Raw genomic sequence first — 24416 nt, 5'->3', positions numbered from 1 at the left:
CTATAATCATGCATCAATTCAGACCAGGGCATTTTATTTTAAAGAGAACATTGGGTCCTAGGGCTTTGATTTCTTTTGCAGGATAAGTAGGCCTGTACCAACCACAATCGTTATCTTTATCCTGGAGGTCAAACCGAGGTAATGCTCTCATCTGTCACTGTTGTGTGAAACGCTGGTTCAATACCACCATCTTGTGGGTGACAAGGTTCAGGACTTCTACAACAGAAGGTGACCAAAACAGAAAAAATATTGAAACACGCACTATTCCTTAAAAGGTCAACTCTAGAGCCGTTATTAATTCACTGCAAAGTGTAGGTTGGTTCCAAGGCTTCTGCATCATATTTGAGCAAAATGAAATGGGACTCCATTAAATAGAAACCCATGAGCTTACTGTTGCACAGATTTATTTTAAAACAGCATCAGATTGCAAACAATTGTTTACCACTTGAATGCAACACCAAATTTAAAGGTCCCACTACAACGTCAGCCAGTTCATTCTCATTCCACGGGGGGAATCTGATAATGAGGTTTTTGTCAAAGTTGGCGGTGTGTCACATGAGACAGGTCAGTCACATCCAGTCCATCTTTTTTAAAAATTTGCCTCCACATTGCAGGATTACCACTGCAAAGGGATTCACGTCCTCCCAACACAAAAACAGTTTTTAATGCCCGCATATGATCAAGTAGTTTCACTTTAGTGCCTATATGCGACAGAGTACTGATTGGTTCTCACTCAAACACATCCCCCAACCAACAAGTGATAGTAAACAAAACAAAAACAGAAACAAGTGAAAACAAAGTAATCTGAGTGGGGGGGAAGAAAGTGAACTTCATGATCTCCAGGCTGACAAACCTGCCCCAGATGTTGTAGATCTCACGGTCCTCTCACATTGAGTACCACCACCAAACAATACATTGTGCGTTACTATGACTGGCAGTCAACGGTATCTAATTTATGACCTCCCCGGGATGAGAACGCATTGGGTCAGCAGCGCAAAGCAAACATGTCATATAAATGTATTTTAAAAAGGCAAAAAGAAAAAGTTGTGTTAATGTTTTAAAGAGCTGAAGTACAGTATTTACAGGAGATTAAAAGCAGACTACTGTACAACTCTTTGCTACATTTACATTCTCACAGATAGGCTTAATTTCCAGATAAAAATAAATACACATCTGATTTCTATTACCCTTTGCATGTCTTATTGCTCATCTATTAAAATAACATTGTAATCATAAAAATCTCATACAGTATATACACACACATATGTCTGAAGCAGGTGCATTTCTTTACATTACACACATGCCGGTTTGCATTCTCATATGATTGGACCTCTTCTGTTCCGAGCCACACCTTTGGTCTTTCTTTACATGCATGTTTGTATCATCTACAATATTTTTTGCCCTCCTCTCTCGTTTACTGGGATCTGTTAACTGGGTTGCCAATGAGCTCAGGGCACTGCTCCTCTCCTTTAGCAATCCTGTCGCACTTCCTGAGCAGGTCGTAGTTGATCTTGTCGGTTATGATGCTGTCCTGCTTGTAGTCGGGGTGCTTCGCGACAAATTCCCTCATCCACTTGGCCATGGTCATCAGTTCACCTATTTAACATCAGGAGAAGTCGTTTAGGGAGCGTTACAAGGAGAAAAATGCTTTTGCTTATGAGACTACTCAGTATTAACCTTTTAATGACACTTTACCTGAGGCACGTTTCTTTATGAGCTTCAGATAATTCAAGATGGTGCACCTGGTGTCCACATCCACCTCCATGTTTTCCAGGTAGCAGTTAAGTATTGGGATAAGCCCTTGAAATACTCCCTCCTGATGATTGAAAAAAGAAAAGAAAAAAAAGAAACAAAATGCTGAAGTCTCCTCAGCAGGATAGAAAAAGAAAACTTAAACTACTGCAACTACAAACCCTTCCAGATTATTTCAAGAGATTTAAAAACAGATACCCTTGCGGCCAAAACTTTTAATATTGTAAATGTCTCTCTTTTATTTGTATAACAAAGCTCCTTTAAAATTGGATAACTCAAGTCTGCGGGTTTCATTTCATCTACATGCATCTGCAAACAATGTTTTCTTCACAGGCAGAAATATTGTTCCTCCATCTCCATCCCAGAGTTTGGCTACTAAAATACATCTGCATGTTAGTTTTAATCAATACGATGATAACTGAGGGCAGCTTTATTGTCTTATCACTTGTATAGTGCTCCATCCAAAAGCTGGTTCATGAATAATGACAACTTATAGTTGAGAACATCATCAGGTTTTAAAATCAATAAAATTCAACTCTGTTCAATTCATTTTTATTTGTGTAATAGTCAAATCAGTGCTCTGTATACTCTAAGGTAAAGACCCTATCAGAAAGAAAACCCAAATAATCCTCTAGCACTTGGCGACAGTGGGAAGGAAAAACTCCCTTTAACAGGAAAAAACCCCTCTGGCAAGACCAGGTCATGGAAGGGACAGACATCTGCCATGACCAGACCAAGGTGAGGGGAAAGAAGAGAAAAGGAGAGCAGACGGGAGTGTACATCTGCTTCTGCCAAATATTTCTTATGTTAAAAGATTCCCAACACACCACTGCCAACTGCTGCTGGATGAAGATCGTTAGGTTTCTATTTGTTAAATTGCATGGCCTGACAATATTAAGTGCCTTGCAATAACTGCTATTGGAGTTTGGCATCGTAAATCTAGGAATCCCTTTTCTAATCTTCTGAATCAACTTCTCAGGGAAATGGCTAATTTACTGGGTTTGTTGTTGAAGCAGTGGTTATCGAAGCAAAAATGAACTCTTCTCTCTGCAGGTCCTCATTTTTGTCTAGAGATACAATCCCCCCCAGCTCAGTCACGGTCTGATGAAAGTCAGTTGTCGTCTAATGCATTTTTGCTCTTCACAGCAACGGTTAACCTGCATGCAACTAATGCCTCAAACGTGACTGGCCTATACTTGCACTACAAGTATAAATCTGTCATTACAGACTGAAAACAGGATTTAAAAAAAAATAAGTTAAAAATAAAAAGAAAGAAGGGATCGTGACTTAAAAAAGGTGAACTGAAATAAAATGACAGATACGGTCGTTCAACATCATTTTCCTATTGAGTCATTACCACCAGCATAGCTCACACGTCATGTGCAGGAGAATAACTCACCTTTCCATTGATGATTGTGTCAATGCTCATCAGTGTGTACTCCTCATTGGCACCATCAGACTCCAAGCCGTTTTGAGCAGACGCGGTGCCATCGAGCACCGGGTTGCAGCCTGCAAAATAAATATATCAGCTGCTTCAGTCTGAGGCCTTGACAACAAGCGCAGATCCAAAGATAAACTGTTTTTTTAAGCACCTTTAAAGATGTCCTTGCGGAAGTAAAACATGCCTTCCTGGACAGCGTTTCTCTTCTGCGCGACCTTCATGTTTTCATCCACCTAATAAAAGACACTTCCTGTATCAGATCACTGTGTACAAAAATTCACAACCCTACTCACTGGTTAATTTCCTTTTTTAGAAAAAGAACTGTGGGGTTGTTATCACCTTTGACAGCGGGATTATGAAGTCCAGTTTGTAGGACAGGATCACACGGGTCAGCAGGACCACAAACACCACATATGCAGCGTTTTCAAAGTCAGTGAGCTGCACCTGGAAAGAAAGGGCAAAAAAAAAAAAATTAATAATAATAATAATAATAATAATAATAAGACGACAACTCACCACATCACTGAATTTGAAAGCAGATTACAACAAAACAGTCAAAGAGGTGAGCAGTACCTCCATGGGGCGGAACTCGACTCTCCAGCCGATATCAGAGTTTGGAGGGGGAGGTTTGAACCTCATCGTCTGCCAGTTGGTTGATTGGAGGTTCTGCAAGAAGTCTGAATGAATATTCGTGTACACTGCAGCCATGTGTATACTGCATTTTTACATGCAGGTGGCCCTCTTCTAAAAAATCATTTAAATTCTCACCTCAAAGTGATCGGACTCGTTCTCGTCATCCAAGTGTATTTTCTCCTCAAAGACAGAGAGTGGGTCTCGTATAAAAAGATGCGCTATGTGCTGGGCCAGGAGCTTGTCGATGCCTATTCACACAGAATGCATTATTCATTTCATTACTGCGCGATCATCTCGTTTAGAATTTCCCCCGTGGCTAAAACGTTTGTATTTTCAGAATCAGTACCTGCACTCAGCAGCTGCTTGTAGATCTCCTCGTCTATCGTCAAATCAATGTCATTGTACTTTTCCCCACAGCAGGACAGGTAGCTGTCAATGGAATCATACCTCGACTTGAAGATCCTGTATTTGTTGTTTTTTAAAGGCTGCAAGGAAAGAAAAACATTTCGTTACTGCTTCACTTTCACTTCAACAAACTATAATAAAAAGTAACGTAGTAATGAAAATAAAAAGTTGGCTCTTTACAAGGTTAGATGAGAAGCATCATAAGCATAAGAAAAAGGGGGGGAAAAAAGCAGTTAGTAAAGTAGTAGTTGATGACAAGAAATTTACGGCAGAAATTTGTGTTTGACTAAAACCTATTTTAAATCCACTACTGCCACTTGATAGGACTCAGCACAACACTCAAACTGCATAGACCATCAGTGGTCCTCTGGCCATTTTACTATACATATTTATCATTTAAGTTACAACAGCCATCATTACAAATTATTTTTAAACACATGTAAGAAAGTCTGTATAATCTGAAATCTGAGCATACTCAGTCACTGCAGTGGTTATAATACAACTTCCAGTGTTTTGTTCCTTGCACCTTTATGCAAAAGCATTATGCAAAAGCAGAAATGCATCTTAGTTTGGCCTCTACACACAGATGTGACACTGCACTTCATTATAGGAGGAACGACGAGAGATTAGTTTCCAGGAAGCATGAAAGCACATGATGCAACACATGACTGACATAAACTTTACAAATAAAAGGGTCAAGCCATGATGTAGAGTGCCTACTGTCACTACTGACACCGGCTGGACTAGAAATACTAGAAATACAGTGAGTAAATAAAGCTACTCACTTTCATTCGAGGTTTTTAAATCTGATCAGTACCCTGAACTAAAATGACGGTCTGAACTGGGTTTTCTGAGCTCAGCTCATCTGGCATCATCAAGCATGAAAAGGTTATGCTGACCTGCAGCTCACGCACTCTTTGCAGTTAGTTTCACAGTCTCATATCATATTAAACTGCTTGAAAGCACTGTCAGAAAACTGCACTCAAAAGAAAAAAAACATTCAAACTTTGTTGGGAAATCTCCCTAGTAACTTAGTTTCACCATTGCACTCGGGTTACTTCCGTGGATCTCAAGAGCTAATGACTTTAGATGTCAGAAACAGGAACACAAAAAGCCCCTTTTAAATCCAACAACTCACCAGAAGTCTGCCTCTACAAATGAATAAAACACATTTATAAAGTCATGGCTACTCCTGGCCGTTTTCAGGTCCACCTGCTCACCTTTAGCCCGCGCTCCTCCTGCGTCCTGTCGTCCACCGAAGCAGAAATAACTCCCCAGCGACAGTCGATGTCTGACACATGGCCTCTGTAGAAGGGTGAGGCTGCACTCAGTGCCATCTGGTAAAGAGTGAAAACTCTCTTTAGTGCGTTTAAAGGAAATGTGGGTTCAAATAAATAAAATCGATGCAAATTTGTTAAAAAAAACAAAAACAAAACAACCCAACAAAAAACGAGCAACCTCCTTAAATAGCTGTTAAGAACCCAACAGCGCTTCAGAGCTTCTAACAAATCAAATGAATGCATATCAAAGAGGTGACTGCATCAACAAAATACCAAAAATTTGCATAAATATGTATTTATAACACTTGGTTTGTTTGCAGGTTTTACTATTTGCATTCCCCTGCATGGAGTGTGCATCTACTGTAGAGCCACAGACAGTGTTTATTTACAGCATCCATTATGTCAGTGTGGTCTGTTTTTGGCTTCTTAGACGTCACATCTACTATAGCACAGCAAAAACTGCAGGTTCTAAAGCTGCTACAGCATCAAGCGCATAAATAGCTTGATAAGCAGTTGAAACAGTCCTGCTGAGAATGAGGTCAGTTACGGAAACATAATATATGACAGGAAGCAAGTGTTTTGTTTATCCACTCACCACAATGGGGCAGAATGTTGCTAGTTGGTCATAAAGATACCTTGCCTCATCAATGCTGCAAGCCTGGAATGTCACCTGCAAAAGCATCGTAAAAATAGGATGAAGTACACTTATAAGTTACTTATTAGGAATGTGAAGCTGACAAAGACAACCAGACGTGGCACGCTGCTCGGTCAGTTCATTCACTACCTGCAGACAGCAGTTGCCCATGCCGAAGCCCATGGCATCCATGTAGATATGGTCAGGCAGAGCCGCCCTCGCCGCTTCGCCATCATCCTCAGGAAACTCTTCCACAAACGGAGATGGAGTGCACTTGTCTTTGAAAACTAAAGAAATTTGGTCACATGCATTTATTCCACAATGTCTTAAAGGCAAATGAATCACATAAAAAAAAACAAAAAAAACCCAACACAACTTTAACTCCATTTACAGTAGCTTACAGATGTGTTCGACTCTGACCACATCTACAGGTCGCAATTGTTGCTTATCACAAAAAAAAAAAACAAGAATATAAAAATATCCTCAATTCAGTCAGACTTACTTGGCACATTTATTACAACTTTTTCTCCCCTTCTGTGACGTATGTTTCTGGTTAGAGTGCTGAAAAAAACCCGTAAAAAATGCAAGTAAAATGTATTTATTTATACAGCACTTTTCACAGATTAAAAAAATAATAATAAAGTGCTACACAATAAAAACACAAGAAGCAAAAGTATGACATCACAATCTAAAAGGTAATAAAAATCACATGTAACCATGTGGATATTTCCTGCCCATCAGTTTCTGATCCATTTTGCTCAACTAACTCCAAAATTTCTAATTAAACACATCTAAACTGTACTGACATTACAACCATGAAGCCTACCTGAATCTCGGGTGTCTGTTGATGGCTTCATCGGGGAAAAACAGCGACTTGGACACTCCTGTTTCAACAGGAGTTGGTCGGTACTCTGGTTTGGTGAAACCCGGGCAGCCTAACCTGAACAAAACCATCACATAACGCAACATTAAAAAGCTGCGGCTGACATTTATTAGAACAATCCCATATCAGCTTATAGATTCACATTTGTATTGACTTCCTTTATGAGGGTAAAAACCTTTGATCAGTATAAACTGAAGCACCTTGGAAATGCGGTGACGGTGCAGAGCGTTTCTCTGGGGTTCAGGACAGACGACGCCTCGCGCCGCCTCTTCCTCATGTTGCCCTCAACAGTGTTGAACTCTGACATTGTCCCGCCGTATGGCTGACCTGGAGTTCCCTCGATCATGTAGCTACCATACTCTGGTCTCCACAGTGTGGGGTGACTGCAAAAACACACAAAGTGTATTATTAAGCTACAACACTTAGAGGTCAGGCTGGAAAAAAAGCCCCTGGTTTCAGTATCACGATGACCTTTCTGATTAAATAAACGGACCGCTCTCCCTTTATCATACGTCGGGCGTAATCCTGGCAGGGGCAAATGAACGCGACACATTTGTGCTTCTGAGCCTGCTCTTTGGTGTGTGCGACAGAGGGGCAGTAATGAGGAATGCATCGGCTCTACTATTCCCACTGTCACTGGTATTTCCCCTGGGTGAAGTTGGCTACACAGATTTAGACCGATGTCATGGGCTGCAAGCAAACATAACACTCAGGAGCCTGTACAAACACATTTACAGCGACTGCAGAGATGGCACTACAGATTAGACATGCAAACAGTATTCCCAGGAGGAGCTCATCAGGGGGGAAATACCTTGGCATCACCTTGGAGATGTCAGTCAGTCATCAACAAAACTTTTGTAACAGATTAATTTCCGCGTCACATATTTTTAAAGCCACCTAAACGACGCTAAAAAAGGGCACATCACAGAAACACTGTGCTGTACATTTTTTTGTTTTTAACAAGTGTGCTACGCACCCTTTTCTTGTGCTGCAATATTAATTGAACTATTGAGCAGAAAGACTGGAAGATTCAAGCTTTGGTACCATGTGCAGGGAGCCTGTGGGGCTGTGCCAAAATCAAACAGAATAACTCAAAGCTCTGAGTCGGGGAGATGTGTCTCTTCCAGTTAACTGCTTGTGCAAAGACAATGTGATCAACAGAGAGTCTCTGTGCATGTTCTGTATGGACACTTTTTTTTTTTTTTTTTATAACCTTAGGTTAAAAACTTCTGATGAGATAAAACAAGACAACCATGTTTGACTGTTTAAGACTGTAGTTTTTAGAGTGTATAGTAAAAAAAAAAAAAAAAAAAAGTTAATCTGAGATCATATTAGTAAAAACAAACAAACAAAAAAAAACTACTGATCTCAGGAGCGTTTCACAGCAAAAATACTCAAGATTTCTGTTAATGGCACCAACTTGTGTGATTTGAGGAAAAACAAAAACAAACAAATACTCAAATACAGTGAATGGAAACAGCTGATTGAGAGTGAAAAACAGGATGAGACAGGAGGGTCTGACTCCTGCCTGCACACTCAGAATGGGACATTCAACTCAACTGCACTTCTCAGGTGCTTTTGTTTAAGTGTGTGTGTATACATGTAAAAAATGTTTAGCATTTTATTTTTGTGGGAATAAGCTGCCACAGAACTCTGTTGAACATTGCACATTAAACTAAATGTTCTGCAACAGCTGGAGGAATAGGGAGCTAGAGCAGGGCGATATGGCCAAAAATATTTATCACGATATAGATTTGAAAATTTGCGATAACGATATAACTGACGATATAATTGATGCGAGACAAAATACAACTCCACAACATTACTAGCGCAAAAAGACAACCTTCCATTTATTTTCACATAAACAAGAAGCTGGTTTTTATGTACATTAAAGCTTTATAAAAATGTAACAGTGCAAATGCAAATTCCTTGCTGAAAGTTTAACCAAAAGGCATTTCCAGTAGAAATGGGCTGACATATCCTGAGCATAACCATGTATAATATCCACTGAAGTTAAAAAGAGGTGCTTTGCAACATTAAACTGCAGTGTGCAGTACGTATGTTTCGGACCATAAGGTGCACAGGATTATAAGCACATTAAGCGAAACAAAGCAGTCAGATAAATCAAACTTTATTAAACTCATTCTTCTTGCTTCCTCCACTTCTGTACCATTGATTCATTAATGTTGAATTCTCTGGCAGCTGCTCTATTCCCATGTTGTTGCAGTATATTAATGACTAACCTCGTATTGTGGATGGATTATCTCAGTTGTTCTCCTGACTGAAATTTGGTCCGTTTACAGTATCCTGCCATGCGATTGCATTTGTCTCTAACCATGAAGAACCTTCACATTAACTTTTATAAGTGGAAAAGTGTTAGTGTTCGTCCTCCAGCTTCACTGTTTATGTTATGCTAACATAGCTGTGTCGCTAGCGATTACGTAGCACATCATTATATACCAGCTAGCCCAACTTCAGTAACCCTACAAACGTCACTGCTGTTTAGTTTCCTGTCTTCATTTATGTTGGAAGTGATAGCAGAGCTGTACGTTTGAATTTTTTCAGAAATCTCTCAGTCAGAACATGCAATATCATTCTTGGGTAACTAGCGAAACTAGCGAGCTAACTTCCGCTAGCTTCCTGTTAACTTCTAACTCCGTTAAATGTAATAACTTTTGTTTTCATGGATGCCTGGAAGTTAAACTTTATAGTTACACCTGGTAAAGCAGCAATGCTGATCGTTTTATTAAAGATGAAAGACTTTAGACAGTTTAACTCTCAGTGATGCTGCAGTGTTCGTTTGACCTGAAATATACGGAGTTTAGGACCCAGTTTACTCCCAGATTTAAGAGCATCTTAGTCCGACAAATACGACAATAACAACGGCCGCTTGCATGTTCTGCAAAAAAAATGTGCTTTGTCGTGTATCTGACGGACAAACACAAAACCAGTTCCACATCACGGAAGTTGCACCATTTGTACAAACCAATTCTGGTTCATCTGTTTCACTCAACAATCGGCCATGTGCGTATGAAAACAAAGGCAGTGCGCATGCGCGTTTTACTCATATTCTATCGCGATATTTCATTTTCCTATCGTTGCCTAACATTATACCTGTATTACCGTGAACGGTATAATATGGCCCAACCCTATAGGGAGCTGTAATTTCTAATGCATAAGACCTCCACTGAGCAGCTATAGCATCTGTTACTTTAAGTCACATTGATGCATATCAAAAAGATGTGTTTTCTCTTAACTGCTGCACTTCCAATTTAAGTTATAAAAAAGCCGCCATGCACCAACTCAGGAGCTTTCACTGAGGCTGATAACAAAACAAATACAAAAAGAAAGTGTCCACCTGCAATGCATGCTGATTTAACCTTTATACAGCATCTCATCTCACTCCTCCTCTTCTTATTATCCCACTGTGTCATAAGCAAAGCAAAATCCGCCATTAATCTCTCAGCTTACATTTATTCAAAACAAACCGACAGCCTTTTTGTCACAGCTCCTGACATTTGAGGTGTGGCATTTATTCAAATGTTTTTCATATTCTAGTTTTGTGTGTTGCCATTTCAGTGCAACAACACAGTGTCTCCTCCACAGTGTAGTGGTTTACACATTCACCTAACGAGTAAAAGATCCCCAGTTTAATATTGGGAGGAGACACAAAGGAGAAAACAACACTAGCCAAGTAAATTATGAGCATCTTTCATCTTTTAGTAGCATATGCAACTGAACACACACACACACACACACACACACACACACACACTGTACCTACTTGGGGTTTATGTTTTCTCCCTGGTCCTGCAGAGTTGCTAAAACATCTCCACCATTCAGGACGAGGCGAACCTTCTCATCCTTGTCGTCAAACTCCACCAACATGTATTCAACCTAAAAGCAAAACGATCAAAGACAGAATTAGACAAATACTGTATTTAAAGTACTTGCCTGATTTTTTTTTTATTTTTTTAAATAAACACCAGACTTTCCATCGGCGCTATAGATGCCATCACATCAATTCCAATTCATCAGTTACATTTCCTTGACTTTTGACTCTGCTACCCTGTAATCCCCTGTCTGAAAGAGGGATTAATCTATAACAACAGCATTCCACATGGTTTGAAATCAAAATACTTTGTTCAAGCTGTACAGATTTTTGTGGCTGGTGACGGATGAAGAGATGTGAAGTTTTGAATGAAAATGTAAGAAAACCACAGCGAGCAACAGACAAACCCACATACATTGCATAGTAGCCATTAAGTTACCATCCACACAATAAGGAGTGTCCTCATGTGGTAGCAGGCATGCCAGCAGTGTAAGCAGTAAGGGAAAATAAATGAGTGTTGGACCACCACCAGTGACAAAGCTGGACTTCTGTTTTGTCATGTTTTTTGCTCACGGCTCTCTTCAACTCTTATTCAACGCTCCCCAACACCTGACTTAAAAGTCAAAACTGGCTCCATGGTTACGGCCTTGTCATGTCAATAAACTCAAACATGCTGGGAATTACATTGCTTCACATATTGCAAGGAGGCCAAACTAGTTTTACATCGGGGCCCATATACAGCTGCCGGAGCGGTTGGTGCAAAGAAGCACGATTTCAACAAGCACATCTTGGTTTTTCTACACGATAAAGAAATGTCTAAAATTGCTGCCCATAAAGCAGGAAACCTTTTCTTTTAATTTACAGAAAATGTCCTGCTTTATTTATTTTATGGTGGACACATGAAAAACTGAAAATTCTATATCAGACAAACACGAACTTTTCTGTCATTTAATTGTTTATCTATTACTTAATTACTTGTGTGTAGGCAGAGTAGGGCAAGCTGTAATATATGTAAAAATACAGTTAAAAGTCCAAAACTTATGCCTTCCTTTGAAATTTTCCAAATATGGCCAAAGGGTCGGATTGGAGTCTTTACCTGGCCAATTCTGGAACCCGGGCCTTATGTTTGCCACCGTTGGTATACAGTATCAAAGAGCTGCAGGATTTGTTGCAGTTACATGTGTATGTGCTGCAGTCGGTCAAGGTGCGCACGCGCACACACACACACACACACACACACACACACACACACACACACACTTAATTAGTCTATCAACACAGGACCACTGTTGCATCATGCCCAGCCGCATTACTAATAGATTAAAAGCATTAACAGACAACACCAGCATTAATATTATTCCACAATCCTTACCTCATCGCCCCACTTTAGCACATCTTTCTGACGATCCTTCAGTTTGTTGTAGATGTTGAGAAACTGGATGATACCGTGTTTTCTAATGTGGTCAGCATACTTTCGGGTTTCTTCCCAATTCAGTGGAGATCCCTGTGACAGTAGACCCATCGCACACGCTGACTGCAGGTATAAAGTGACCGCTGTTCGGCTCTTGCTGCCTGCTTTCTATTTAAACGGCACGCCGGGCGATAGCTAGCTAGCTCGTCTGTCCAGGTGGGAGAGCTCGCATGAAGCGTCGGTTAAAACAAGCGGCAGAGTATGGAGGGCTTTCAACAGAGCCGCGGGCTGAATGAAGGATCTCTTGGGGTTTCTAAGCAACAATGTGCCCTGTCGGTAACCTCAGCTGGACGTCCAAAAGAAACAGGCCCCTGCTCATCACTTGCTAATGCCTCGTTAGCTCGGTACCGTGAGTTAATAACTCCGCACCCGCTGCTAAACGGACGACTTAGTGCCTGGTGACACCAGCTCGGTAAACAGCTACGGACTGAAGCCAGTAAAAGCGCAGCTATATGGGGGGGGAATGACAGCGACGTGCGCCGGTAGAGAAGTCTGTGTTTCGGAACCACTCTGCCGCACGCAGTCGCTCAGTGTTGTTCATATGAACGCCCTCCTACTTCAACACACGTGACATCTTCAGGCGGAGCGTAGCGTGGAGTTGCGTCACTATGACTCAGCAATCTTCGCTTCGAGTCTCCGCCCACCAAGCCGTCAATCATAGCGAGCACCAGGGCACGTTCAAGAGCGAGATGCCGTAGATATAACATTCGTCCATATTACAGTTTTTCGCAAATGCTAAAACAGATTTCACAAACGTTTCCACCATGTTCCCCAATGTCTAAACACAACACCCTTTTCTAAAGCTACATAAATAAAACCACACCTTCCCACTGCAAAACTCAAACTGTCACACCAAAAGAGCAGCTTGAAGCTTTCAAAAAAATTTAAACACTATACACATCATTACACACTACAGCAAAACAATTGAAAACACAATGCTCAATTTGTGAAAAGGTTCTTTGTTTCATAACTGCCAATGCATATTTTTTATAAACCATACAGTAACGGATTGTCGTAGATCTCTGCAGAGGATTAGGCATTTAGATTTGTGAGTTTCATATGAAGAGTATAAATCTATAGAAAATCTTGCATGTACGTACACTACTGTAACACAACTGAATGCAAAAACAGAATCTATTGTACACAACAGTACTCCTGAAAACATGATCAGGGTGTGAAGCTTTTGGTTTTTTTTTTAAATTTATTATTATTTTTTTATTTACATTATTCACACCACAATCACTGTGCGGCATCATGTCGCTGAGCTGCATTGGGCCACATCACCTCACCCACATCGCAGGCTATATTGTCTCTTGCCAGGCACCGCAGGAAAAACGCCCTGGAATGGCAAATCCATCCTTGGAAGGCCTCCGCTGGGATGTCAACACAGGCCAGCTCCATTGCCCTTAGGAGGTTCTCTCTTGTGTATGGTTGTCTGTCATAAACCTTCCATCTCCACAATGAGAAGAACTCCTCTATAGGGTTCAGGAAAGGGAAGTAAGGTGGCAGACAGACGTTTAAAAAGTTGTCACCGTTGGTGGTGAACCGCTCTCTGATTTGGTTTGTTCTGTGGAAGCGGACATCGTCCCAAATGATCTAAAGAAAGAAACATGTGTTGTCAATTGACATGTGTTACAATACAGTCACAATTGATATGAAACCAATAGACTACTTTCACAGGTTTGTAAAACTGTATTGTGACAAAGAAAGCAATCGAGTACAATACCTATTGTGTTGTCTGAATGCCCTGATAATGGTGGCCACGGTGAACCTACTCAGGTTTGGACGGACTCTTAGTCCTGCTTCAGCCATTGTCATGCCATGGACAATGACATGGTCAATGACTGTTGCTCGCATCTCATCCGTAAAGATGGTGCGAGGTTGTCCTGCTCCTCTCCCTCCAGGGCCTGCTCCTCTCCCTCCAGGGCCTGCTCCTCTCCCTCCAGGGCCTGCTCCTCTCCCTCCAGGGCCTGCTCCTCTCCCTCCAGGGCCTGCTCCTCTCCCTCCAGGGCCTGCTCCTCTCCCTCCAGGGCCTGCTCCTCTCCCTCCAGGGCCTGCTCCTCTCCCTCCAGGGCCTGCTCCTCTCCCTCCAGGGCCTGCTCCTCTCCCTCCAGGGCCTGCTCCTCTCCCTCCAGGGCCTGCTCCTCTCCCTCCAGGGCCTGCTCCTCTCCCTGCTCTGCATCAAATTCCTCTTCCCCTGACTCTGCCTTCATCCAGTGTGTTTGCTTGACCTCTTCAGCATACTGTGCACTCTGAACTTGCTTTTATACATGTAGTCACAGCATTAGCAACAGGTGTCTTCAATTTTGAGTCGTTGTGTGTAATGAATGACGCCAGGTGTGTTCATTGTGTTCAAATATTGCTGACTGTGGCAAGCATGTTGCATCACATGAGCTTTCATTTGAGAATATGAGCAGAGTTCTTTTGCAACTTGTGTTTTAGCAAGGAAAGATGTGTTTAGATTTATGACAACAGAGGATTGTGTTCTGTGAATTGTGTCTGCATGTGTTTATGATATTGGTAAATGATGGCTAGATTTAGTAAATGTGTTTAGACAACTGGTCATTTGGTTTAGAGGACTGGCTTTTGTGTTTTAGCATATGAGAAAAACTGTAAAATACTTTAATAATTTAAAAATTATTTTTTATTTCTAATTTTAAGATTTTATTTTAGTTTCATTTAAAAGAAAAACAAGCTACACAAAGAAGAAGAAAAAAATACCATGACAGTGAGCAACACCAAAATAATCAAAGAACTTATTTAAGAAGGTCTATTTTTTTCTATAGGGTCATCGGCGAGGCTCCACAGGCAACGTCTTTCATCCTCTGTGTTTCTAGCCAGGAACAGATTTAGCCACAGTCTATAAATGGTAAAATGATAATGGAAAAATGGGGCACTGAACTTCAAAGAGAGTGAGTCCTTCCTTCCTGTGGAAATCAAGTTAAGCTATTGAATTACTGTTATTGTTGTTTAATTTAAATGTAATTATCTAATCGCGCTTACGCTCGAGCAACTGTTAAAAACAATTGACTATAGGGAAATCGTTCATATTCTCTTTACATTGACCTTTTCTAACGCAGATTACTGTTTGCCATTGTCTTTTCCATAATTATGAACTGATTATTTTGGTAAGACCAGAATCCACGCCAACTTAGGTTAACCTGCTGTATGGCAAAGTATTAAACATTCACTGATAGGTTTGTAGCATAAACCTATTCGCTGGAACGTTAAGACAATATAATTACACTGCAAGCAAGACGCAAGTAGGCAAACTTCTTCATGGTACTCGTGCACGGGAGAGAACCAGACAAACGCCGTTCCTTCGCTTGACCCCAGTAGCTCTCGTCCGTCCTCCCGTACACTGTCCTTTTATTGAGGTTACATGAATATGCATAGGTTCATTAGAATATGACATACTGTGTGTGTGTGTGTGTGTGTGTGTGTGTATGTTACTGCTGATCAAAGGGTCATAAAAGCACACAAGCAAACATCCTTGGTTAGGAAGAGGGTAGACTAGACACCCCCCCCCCCCCCCCCCCCCCCCGGTGAGGAAGTCCAGCAGTTCATCTAAACAGAAAAGCACTTAGACTAGAACAGATGTAACTACGTTAATCCTACCATAACAATTAAACAAGGTACAAACTTTCCCATGCTCCCAGTGTGGAATGCACACCAGGCCTCTGTAGCCTGTTAAAGATCACACAACTTATCACTACACAATTAATTATACACTTCTAAGCATCTATGGTTAAATATTTCTAAGCATAAATGACAATCAACAATACAACTCTATCATTCACTTTAGGCTTAATTATCAAAACTGGTATTATGTGACTTTCTGTCTTGACAAATAAATAATGAACATATACATTTACATGGAAGATTTGGTTTATTCTTATATGAAAAAAGAGGGTTATTACATTAAGAACAATGACTATTAAAGACAAAATATCATTTTGCCAGAGTAAATGTGCCTCCTTGTATACACAGAACACAAAATAAAAACACTGTTGTTTATCTGACATAAGGCAAGCTTTTCGTTTCTTTAGTTTTTTGGTTTCATGTTCGTTTGGAGTTTTCTGATTATTGGCTCCCTCTTTGTTTTTGTTTTTTAAAGTAAAGAATAGTATGAGGAAGACTATGGAAGACAAAATCAAAAGCAGCCATGTCCTGTTTGTTTGTTTTTGCAGGGTAACTTATTTACCCTTAGTTTCCACAGCACTAAAATGAACGAGTCATGTTTAGGGTAGAGTGTTCATACTAAGGCAAATTTGCAAAAGTAAATGTAATAATGATACAGCACTCTCGTGAGAGGGCGAGGATAGGCCTATTGTATATGCATGAGTTGACAAAATAGCTTGTAGGGTTATTACACTCATAGCCAAATAAGGATTTGAGGATGTGGTTTAACCAAACACAATCGACTGCTCGGGTCACACCCCCTCTGTGTCGATAAAACCTGCACAGTCACTTAGAGGCAATCACTACAAGCGATGTCACTGTCGATGTAATGTTTTTGCCCAAATATTAAGAGTTTCTTAAGTTTTATTCACAAATATATAGTAAAATACATTTGTGAGACTCGGTTTACAGCTACAACCCACATGTATTTAAATTTAAATACATGTGGGTTGTTTAACACATTCTCCACGTGTATGGTTACATACTTATATAATAATTATTTTGTCTCGTTTGTTATATTAATTACTTGTTTCTTCTTTTTTGAGTGTCTGGAAAGCAAAAAGGTGTGGCAAAGGCTGGAGGATTGTGAAGTACTGCAGCTAGATTATAAAGATTAGATTATTAAGCCAAAGCATGTGCTGCCACTGTATGGGGTTTAGAGAGGTTAGGAGAGGGTGGAGAGCTCCCACTGCCCCCCCAAGAGCACAAGGCAACGTTAAAAACAACCATTCAGACTTTCTGTTTGAATTGCTGTTGTCTTCAGGCAGAAGTTTTATAACATCAAAGATAAGGACAAACATATTATAGATAAGTTTCCAAAAACCACTAAACCACTTCAGTTACACTAAACTCTGCTGGAGAATGACTCATGTGATCAATGGTCAGGGAGACTTTCACTGTATATTGTTTTCCGTGTATGTGCAGAGATTCAAAATGATGTGTCAAAGACATTGCAAACATCATGGGACCTATAAAGACTGAATTAAGACCAGAAACAAAAGGTGCATGTCTCTTTCATATTTTAGAAGACAGGAATGCCGCTTTACTAATCCAGCCAGTTTACCAACGACGCTGTGAAAACCACGCACTACTAAATCCCGCTGATAATCATTCAATTTAAGGTTTGTACCGTCAAACAATCCAATTCAATGTTATTTATGAAGCATTTCTTTTTTAAAAACAACAGACTTTGACAAAGTGGTGTAAAAAGCACCAAAACAACACAATAAAACAATAAAAACATTAATAATTACAAGATAAGAAAACACCACTCTCATTCTCAGTAAAAGCCAAAGAGTAAAAATGAGCTTTAAGACGTAGTTTAAAAACAGGCAACGAGGGGACCGATTCTAAATCGGGCAGGGAGATTGTTCCAAAGTTTGGGGGCTATAGCTGAAAAAGCTCAATCACAGCTGTTTTTCATTTGAGTCTTTTGGGACTAGCAGGCCTCAGTGACCTCGAGGGGACATATGGAGTCAACAGCTTAGATATTTGAGCAAACTCACAGCTAGTTTGGAAATAAGACATTGTGCTACAGGCAACGTAGATGAGCATGTCATATGCCTAACTAAGGGCTTGTCATAAAGGCCAGTGTGACTTTACAGACTTAACAGTGAAATATTCAAGTTATGAAATCAGTTCTCTTCATCAGCTTTTGACTGTGAGTTATGATCTCTTATCTTATCAAGTTACGCTCTGTTCAAACACATTCTACTTTTGCTTCCATGTGAGCTCTTTGTGCTATTGTATTACAGTTTTTTCTGAATGCTTAAACCCTAACTGTGATTCCTGTAGCACAATCTCTAAAACTATTCAGACTTATAGCAAAACCACTCACTGAGTTTGCAAAACTAAAAGCACAAAAACTGCTTTGCACTCAGTTTGCAATTTTGTAACACACACTTTGCAAAACTGTAGGCACAATTCACTGCACAACACTCAATTACCAAATTTCCAACACACTCCTAGCAAAAGTATACACATGTATGGCTATCATTAACACTAATTTGCCAACTGTCTGGCACACTTTCACATGTGAAAACTTTTTTAGATAATTCGTTCACTTTGCAATCAGCCTAAGCACTATAATACAGGTAAGCTGTGTGTGCGGAGTACAATGGAGGGAGCAGGAAGAGTGAGAAGTAGAGGAGGCCGAGGAAGAGGACGTGGAGGTGAAGAAGTAGGATGAAGAGGACGACAAGGACAAGGAGGAGCAAGAGGAAGACGAGGAGGGGGGAGAGGAAGATGAGGAGGGGGGAGAGGAAGGGTAGGAAGAGTAAGAAATAGAATTGCTGATGACATCAGAGCTACAATAGTGGACCATGTAATCAACCGTGGAATGACCCTGAGGGTAGCTGGCCAACGGGTCCAGCCTAACTCGAGCCGCTACACTGTAGCAAGTACCATAAGGACATCTTGAAATGAGAATCGGTTAGTACAGTCACTTCGCACAAAGATTTGTAGCACTGCCATATGCCAATGAGAAACACACCAATACCATTGATGTAAAAATACTGAAATTGTTACTTTACAGAATTGCTAGATGACCAGATGCTGGGGGCAGATGAAGCATGTTCACTGCAGACCACGTAACCCATATAGTCATTATGGCGATTGCAAATAATCCTATACTTGGAAATGAACACTTGTGTTTGTTTTGATGTGTTTGAATAAACACCAGTACTTGAAGTTTGGATCCCTCTATGCTTATGGATCTATGACAGAAGTATGAGCTCAAACTGACATAGCCTACCTTGTGCACAGAGAAAGCAAAAGCCAGATGTGTTTTGTATTCATACCATCAGTGTGCAGTTGGCGCATTGTGTGCTTAGTAGATGATGGCTTGTGTGTACTGTTTGATACGGAAACACCATTTTTACGATGGTGTGAAGAGTTAATCTAGCTGTGTTCGCTTTTGCAAGAGAACTACAATGTTTTGATGATTGGGTGACAGGTTTTCTTATTTGTGTGAAGAGTTTTGCAAAATTAGCCAATAGTTACAAAAAATGTGCTTAAGCAATCAGAAAAAACTGTAATGCACATGTTAGCCAAGTTTTGCTGTAATACTTGCAGATGGTGCCCACCAGTTTCTGACTCATAAATTCAAACTTTATGAGTTGTATTGAAAGGTCATTGGACTTTTCAGCCCAGTTACAAAGCACAGAAAGCTGTAAATGCACATATAAATTTGCAAACACAACACATTCTGATTTGTTGATTTATGCAAAGTGTGCCCAAGAGTAGCAATAAAAAATGGTTTTCAATAAATGACCACAGCTCAGACTAGCTTATCCTTATTCTCTTTAATTAAAACAAAGAAAAAAAATGGAAACACATGAGCAGTCAGGGAATCCATAAATAACGATTTCCAGCAAAGCTCAGGCTCTGAACATCATTCCCGAGTTAACTTGTTCCTTTTTTTTTGTCCTTTTTACAAAAACAGTGTCTCACCATCACATCTAAACTCATTCAACCCTCATTGTTCCAACACGTTCCTAACCCCAACCTGTTTTCTTTGCTGCAATAGTGTTTATGGTGATCACACAACATACAGAGCAAAGCTGCAGAATGCTGCACGTGGCACACAAGCAGAGAATCTGCAGTCTTGCTCCGTGGTGCGTTTCAACACCAGTCACGAGCGCCTACTCCTGGTAGGTGACACTAACACTTATTCCAGCTCCAGCTTCTTCTTCTTTTCAAGTATCTGAGAATCACAGTAGCTATAATCACCATAAACAAGACTGTCAGACCATACATTGTTTCCATGGCACTGGGCCAAATAAAATTGTTGTGCTGCAAGTGAATTTTAACAGGAATCTTGAAATTTATATCTTATATTTGATTTTTAAATAGCACTCCATTTGCTGTAGAAAAAAGGCTAACAAAATTAGTCTGGCTGAATTGGCCCCAGAGTTAGATTTGTCAAAAAAAAGGAAAAAATAAAGAAGATAAATTAATAATTTACTACATCAATTTATCTCTTTCATAACCATTACCTGGCTTTACTGATGCCAAATATAATATGAAAGCTAAGGACCATTTTCAGGAGCTTGGACAAGTTGGAAACCTCCAGACATGTAAAGTACAAGGTTGTTATGATCTAATTCTTTATAAACTGACAGGTGCAGATGAAACTGAACTGGCTCTGGACTCTCGTGTTTTCCGTGTCGGTATGGTGACGACACAGCATGAAATTCCGACTGTGGCTTCTGGCAGCTCATCATCCTCAGTCCATTCATTGAGGTCAGGGTTGTAAACCTGAATGCATTTCTTGTACTTCTTCTCGCCCTCGTTCCAGCCACCGAGGAGATAGATCTTGCTATTCAAAATGGAAATCCCTGCTGTGCTCACCCCCGTGTGAAGAGGTGCGCAGTAGCTCCACTGCCCACTATGAGGGTTGTAAGATTCGACAGCAAGGACGTCCACCCTCTCCCCGCGCCCTCCTAGCTGGCTTCCGCCGATCACATAGGCGCGGTCTCCCACAGTGGCGGCACAGTGCCAGCCTCGAGGCGTGCTCAGACTGCTCTTATCCTGCCAGGTGTCAGTGGAAGGGTCGTAAGAGCACACAGACCTGGAGTAGGCGTTATTAATGTAACCTCCAGATACAAGTATTTTTCCGTCGATCACAGAGCTGCCGTGGCAGCAGCGGGGGACCTCCATGGGTGCTTTCATCTGCCACTGGTTGGAGGAAGGCACGTAGCACTCCACGGAGGCCTGCACACCATCAGCATTTCGCCCTCCGATGGCAAACAAGAGGCCATTGAATGTGTTGAGGCTGAAGTGGGTGCGCCTCTGGATCATGTTGCTCAAGTGAATCCAAGCATTGAACCGGGAGTCATACCTAAGGAATGCAAAGGGGATTATTTTATGCTACACATACACTAACTAAAATGACAGATGGTGGGCTTACCTGTCTTAGTTCTTACCTGCAGAAGTTGCTCACGGCATGTTTTGCCTGGTTTCTTGCATCATTCTGGTCCTCACCCCCCGCAGCATACAGGAATCCGTCCAGGACTGCAACACACTGATTGAAGCTCTTTGCTGGCATCTCCGTCAGCTTATTCCACACATTATCTGAATCTCTGTAGAGAACGTCTTTGCTGAGAGATTTCTCTGTCAAGGCAGGGCGTCCGCCAACTGTGAGAATCACTTTGAGACCACCACGTACTTTTGTTCTGCGTGACTGGAGGATGTTCTGTTGGTACGGAAGCAGATGGTAATTCATAGCATCGACGAGGAGGCGGTGGCACTCGGGGTCCTGCATCATTCTTGGCACACCTTGGACATGATTCACCAGGTCTTGGGGAGTGATAGTGCCAAACCTGATGAGAGTTAGCAGATCTGCCGCATACTTTAACCTCTTCTCATCAAAGTCCAGCCATTTCATGGCAATCTGGAAGGCTGTAACTTCAGAAGGTAGCTGCAGGGAATCATCTGACAGAAATTCGCTGATCTGCTCATAGGTTAGCTTCAGGAACTGCTCCATCTCAGAAAACTCAATGAAGTTCTCTCTCATGAACTTCTGAGTCGCTTCCTTGGTTTCTTTGAGGTCATAGGCATCAGCGATATTGGCTACGTACATGCAATTCTCCACACTGAGCTCCTGCATGAGGAAGTCACTGCACATCTTCACTAAGGTGCCAATCTGCAGCAGCATGGCTGCAGCAATAGTGCTGCCAATGCTGTAGAGCGACAGAGTGAGCTTTCCTGAGTATGCGTACGTAATTGCAGTAGCGAGGCCAACCGGTGAGAGGTCGTTCAGGTCTATCTTCTGGAGGGTCGAGTCCTTCTTCAAGATGTTTCTAATGTACTCACTGCAAGAGGCCATGACAACCTTGTGCACATCAAATGACTTTGATTTGGTGGCGACTGTTAGATCACAGAGGAAGCTTTCGTTTCTCATGGTGCTCAGACCTTCAAGGAGGTTCGGGGCATACACAGAATCAGTGACTTCAGTCGAAATGCAGCTAAAGCCATTTCCGCCTTCAAACAGAGTGTTCAGCCCGTTAATCTTGTTGATGGGGCTGTTCTCAACCATCAGGGCCATATCATTTATGTCTCCCTTGCTCTTTTTGGTTGCCTTGTTCTTTTTGGGTGCCATGGTTTTAGCAGCAGAACACAGCCCGGACCTTCTGAAAAATGAGCACATAAATGTTAGCTTTTTTAGTCTATTTCAACTTGAATGGATAAAAAAGTGTTTTATGAGCAAACTAGATAAAACCAGCTGCAGATAAAGTGCGACAAATGCAACTTGTGACAGAAATTAATTTTTCTGGGTTATCTTATTGATGAAAGCAACTCATTTTAAGCAGTGGGGACAGGGGCAGCAAAAGACACAGCTACCCAAGCTAATAGGTAAAATAACTGGGTAAAAAAGAGCACCCGAGAAAGCAACTGAAGAAAGTGTTCAGCTCTTTGTGAAAGACCATAAGGACAAATAGTTATAGACATTCAAAGACTTTAAGGAAGATTCAGATAACCCTCAGAGAAATTCCTGCACAAAAGGGACAGGGCGGAGGCTAAAATGAACTGAGGCAAAGCAGAAAAACTGATTGTTAAAGATTTGAAATTCTGTTTGGAACTCATTGGTGCCCCGTCCCCAGGGCTAAAGAAGAAAAGGGAAAATCTAGCTTAGTGTCACAGTGTGGGGTACGAGAGCCAGCACGTGTGAGGACATGAGGGTTCAGGAGGTGCACATGGCACCCTTTATCCTGAAAATCACATAGTCAGGCTTTTAGGGCAACATATATTGCCATCCAGCCAACTTGTCTTTTGGTAAGAACCTTGCTTATTTTAACAAGACCATAATGAACTGCACTGAGCTCACCATACCCTGTGTGAACACTGAAAATGAGCTTATATTTTTCAATGAACAATAAAGTTTTTACAGTTTTAAAATGTGATGTGTTGTCCTCATAGTATCATCAATGAGCGAATAATTGCTATCTGTTTTGTATTTATATTTTATATTATCTTATTATATTTCTAATTTATATTAATCATTTTCTTGTCAAATATGTAAGATGTCTCCACCTTCAATGTTGGTTTTGTTTTGGAACTGTTCAGATTTCTTTTGGCAGATTTGAAAACGTGTGCTACCAGGTGAGCCAGGAGTGTTTAAGTGCATCAGCATGCTCCCTCGTTGCATCTGTCACAATTTATCAGCAGCATGTCCAGGAATAGCAACACTGGCCGGCTCACCCATGACGTTCCTTTTATAGACTTTGAGACATGAACAGCAGGCCTAATGTCCTCTGACTGTTTGCTTGTTCTTTTCTTTTTTGACACTTTTCTTTCATAAATTGTTTCAAGTTTGTCTTAAAGTCTACAATGACGACCGTATACAAGACAAAACACTATCAGAAACGTCATTGCTGGCATTATTTACCACAGGCCTAGCAGACACAGATAGTTCTTTTTCCCATGCCTATGTTTGAAAAATGAAATTACAAGTTCTACTCATCAGACATTTTTGATATTTTGAAGCACAATATTTGGAGCGAGAAAGCAGATTTTCTGTTCTGTAAAAGCTTACAAATGCTGATGTACGAGCTTCCTCTGACTGCCTCCTGCTTTGTTATAATGCCAAACAATCAAGCTTTAGAAACGTACCTAAAAAATGAAGTTGAGGCCGGTGAAGAGGGAGCTTGCACCTCCAGTTACTGGAGCAGGAGAGAGACCAGCCGTCACCCCCGTGGAAAGGGATATGCAGTAAACTCCTCCTCCAGGGGAGTGGGTTCCAATCAAGTATTGTGCAATACCAGTGGCAGAAGACCCTCAACATGAAAGTGTCCCACAATAGCCTGTAATCATCTGATAACAACATACTGCCGGGTGGCTGTGTATCCTCAGTGGGATGCCATGTGTTACGTGATTAGTGCAAACAACTTTGTACACTTTTACA

The 24416-nt window shown here is 41.1% G+C and overlaps 2 protein-coding genes across 4 annotated transcripts; both read right to left on the bottom strand.

The window, feature by feature from the left end:
- Nucleotides 1-387: 387 nt before the first annotated feature.
- On the bottom strand, nt 388-12920 carry gclc (glutamate-cysteine ligase, catalytic subunit). Of its 2 annotated transcripts, none has more exons than XM_026189143.1 (16): nt 12233-12920; nt 10813-10925; nt 7229-7411; nt 6972-7085; nt 6648-6706; nt 6296-6432; nt 6107-6181; nt 5452-5568; nt 4173-4311; nt 3962-4074; nt 3767-3859; nt 3533-3637; nt 3345-3426; nt 3152-3261; nt 1696-1816; nt 388-1596 (listed from the first exon to the last, which is right to left on the bottom strand). In XM_026189143.1, the coding sequence occupies exons 1-16, from the start codon at nt 12380-12382 to the stop codon at nt 1415-1417; spliced, it is 1893 nt and encodes a 630-aa protein (XP_026044928.1). In that variant the 5' UTR covers nt 12383-12920; the 3' UTR covers nt 388-1414. The 2 variants fall into 2 exon arrangements, with proteins under 2 accessions (XP_026044928.1, XP_026044929.1); XM_026189144.1 differs by lacking the exon at nt 12233-12920 and adding an exon at nt 11957-12020.
- A 6880-nt stretch (nt 12921-19800) lies between these two features.
- klhl31 (kelch-like family member 31) lies at nt 19801-24207 on the bottom strand. 2 transcript variants are annotated; one of them, XM_026189141.1, is made up of 3 exons: nt 24125-24207; nt 21439-22644; nt 19801-21353 (listed from the first exon to the last, which is right to left on the bottom strand). In XM_026189141.1, the coding sequence occupies exons 2-3, from the start codon at nt 22611-22613 to the stop codon at nt 20621-20623; spliced, it is 1908 nt and encodes a 635-aa protein (XP_026044926.1). In that variant the 5' UTR covers nt 22614-22644; nt 24125-24207; the 3' UTR covers nt 19801-20620. The 2 variants fall into 2 exon arrangements, with proteins under 2 accessions (XP_026044926.1, XP_026044927.1); XM_026189142.1 differs by having other exon boundaries at nt 21439-22641; nt 24125-24206.
- Between the last annotated feature and the right edge of the window lie 209 nt (nt 24208-24416).

The sequence above is a fragment of the Astatotilapia calliptera genome, chromosome 13 (genome assembly GCF_900246225.1).
Source record: "Astatotilapia calliptera chromosome 13, fAstCal1.2, whole genome shotgun sequence".
In the NCBI taxonomy this organism is placed as follows: domain Eukaryota; kingdom Metazoa; phylum Chordata; class Actinopteri; order Cichliformes; family Cichlidae; genus Astatotilapia; species Astatotilapia calliptera.
The sequence above is the reverse complement of the archived record's forward strand: the minus strand, read 5'-3'. Positions and strand labels throughout refer to the sequence as shown.

Excerpts from the sequence above, each read along its gene's own strand:
- gclc (XM_026189143.1), bottom strand. The coding sequence starts at position 12,382 with ATGGGTCTACTGTCACAGGGATCTCCACTGAATTGGGAAGAAACCCGA. Across the intron at positions 3,860-3,961 it reads ACGAGTCCGATCACTTTGAG|AACCTCCAATCAACCAACTG; the intron begins GTGAGAATTTAA and ends GACTTCTTGCAG. Across the intron at positions 3,262-3,344 it reads CCGCAAGGACATCTTTAAAG|GCTGCAACCCGGTGCTCGAT; the intron begins GTGCTTAAAAAA and ends TTTATTTTGCAG.
- klhl31 (XM_026189141.1), bottom strand. The coding sequence starts at position 22,613 with ATGGCACCCAAAAAGAACAAGGCAACCAAAAAGAGCAAGGGAGACATA. Across the intron at positions 21,354-21,438 it reads GCCGTGAGCAACTTCTGCAG|GTATGACTCCCGGTTCAATG; the intron begins GTAAGAACTAAG and ends TGCATTCCTTAG.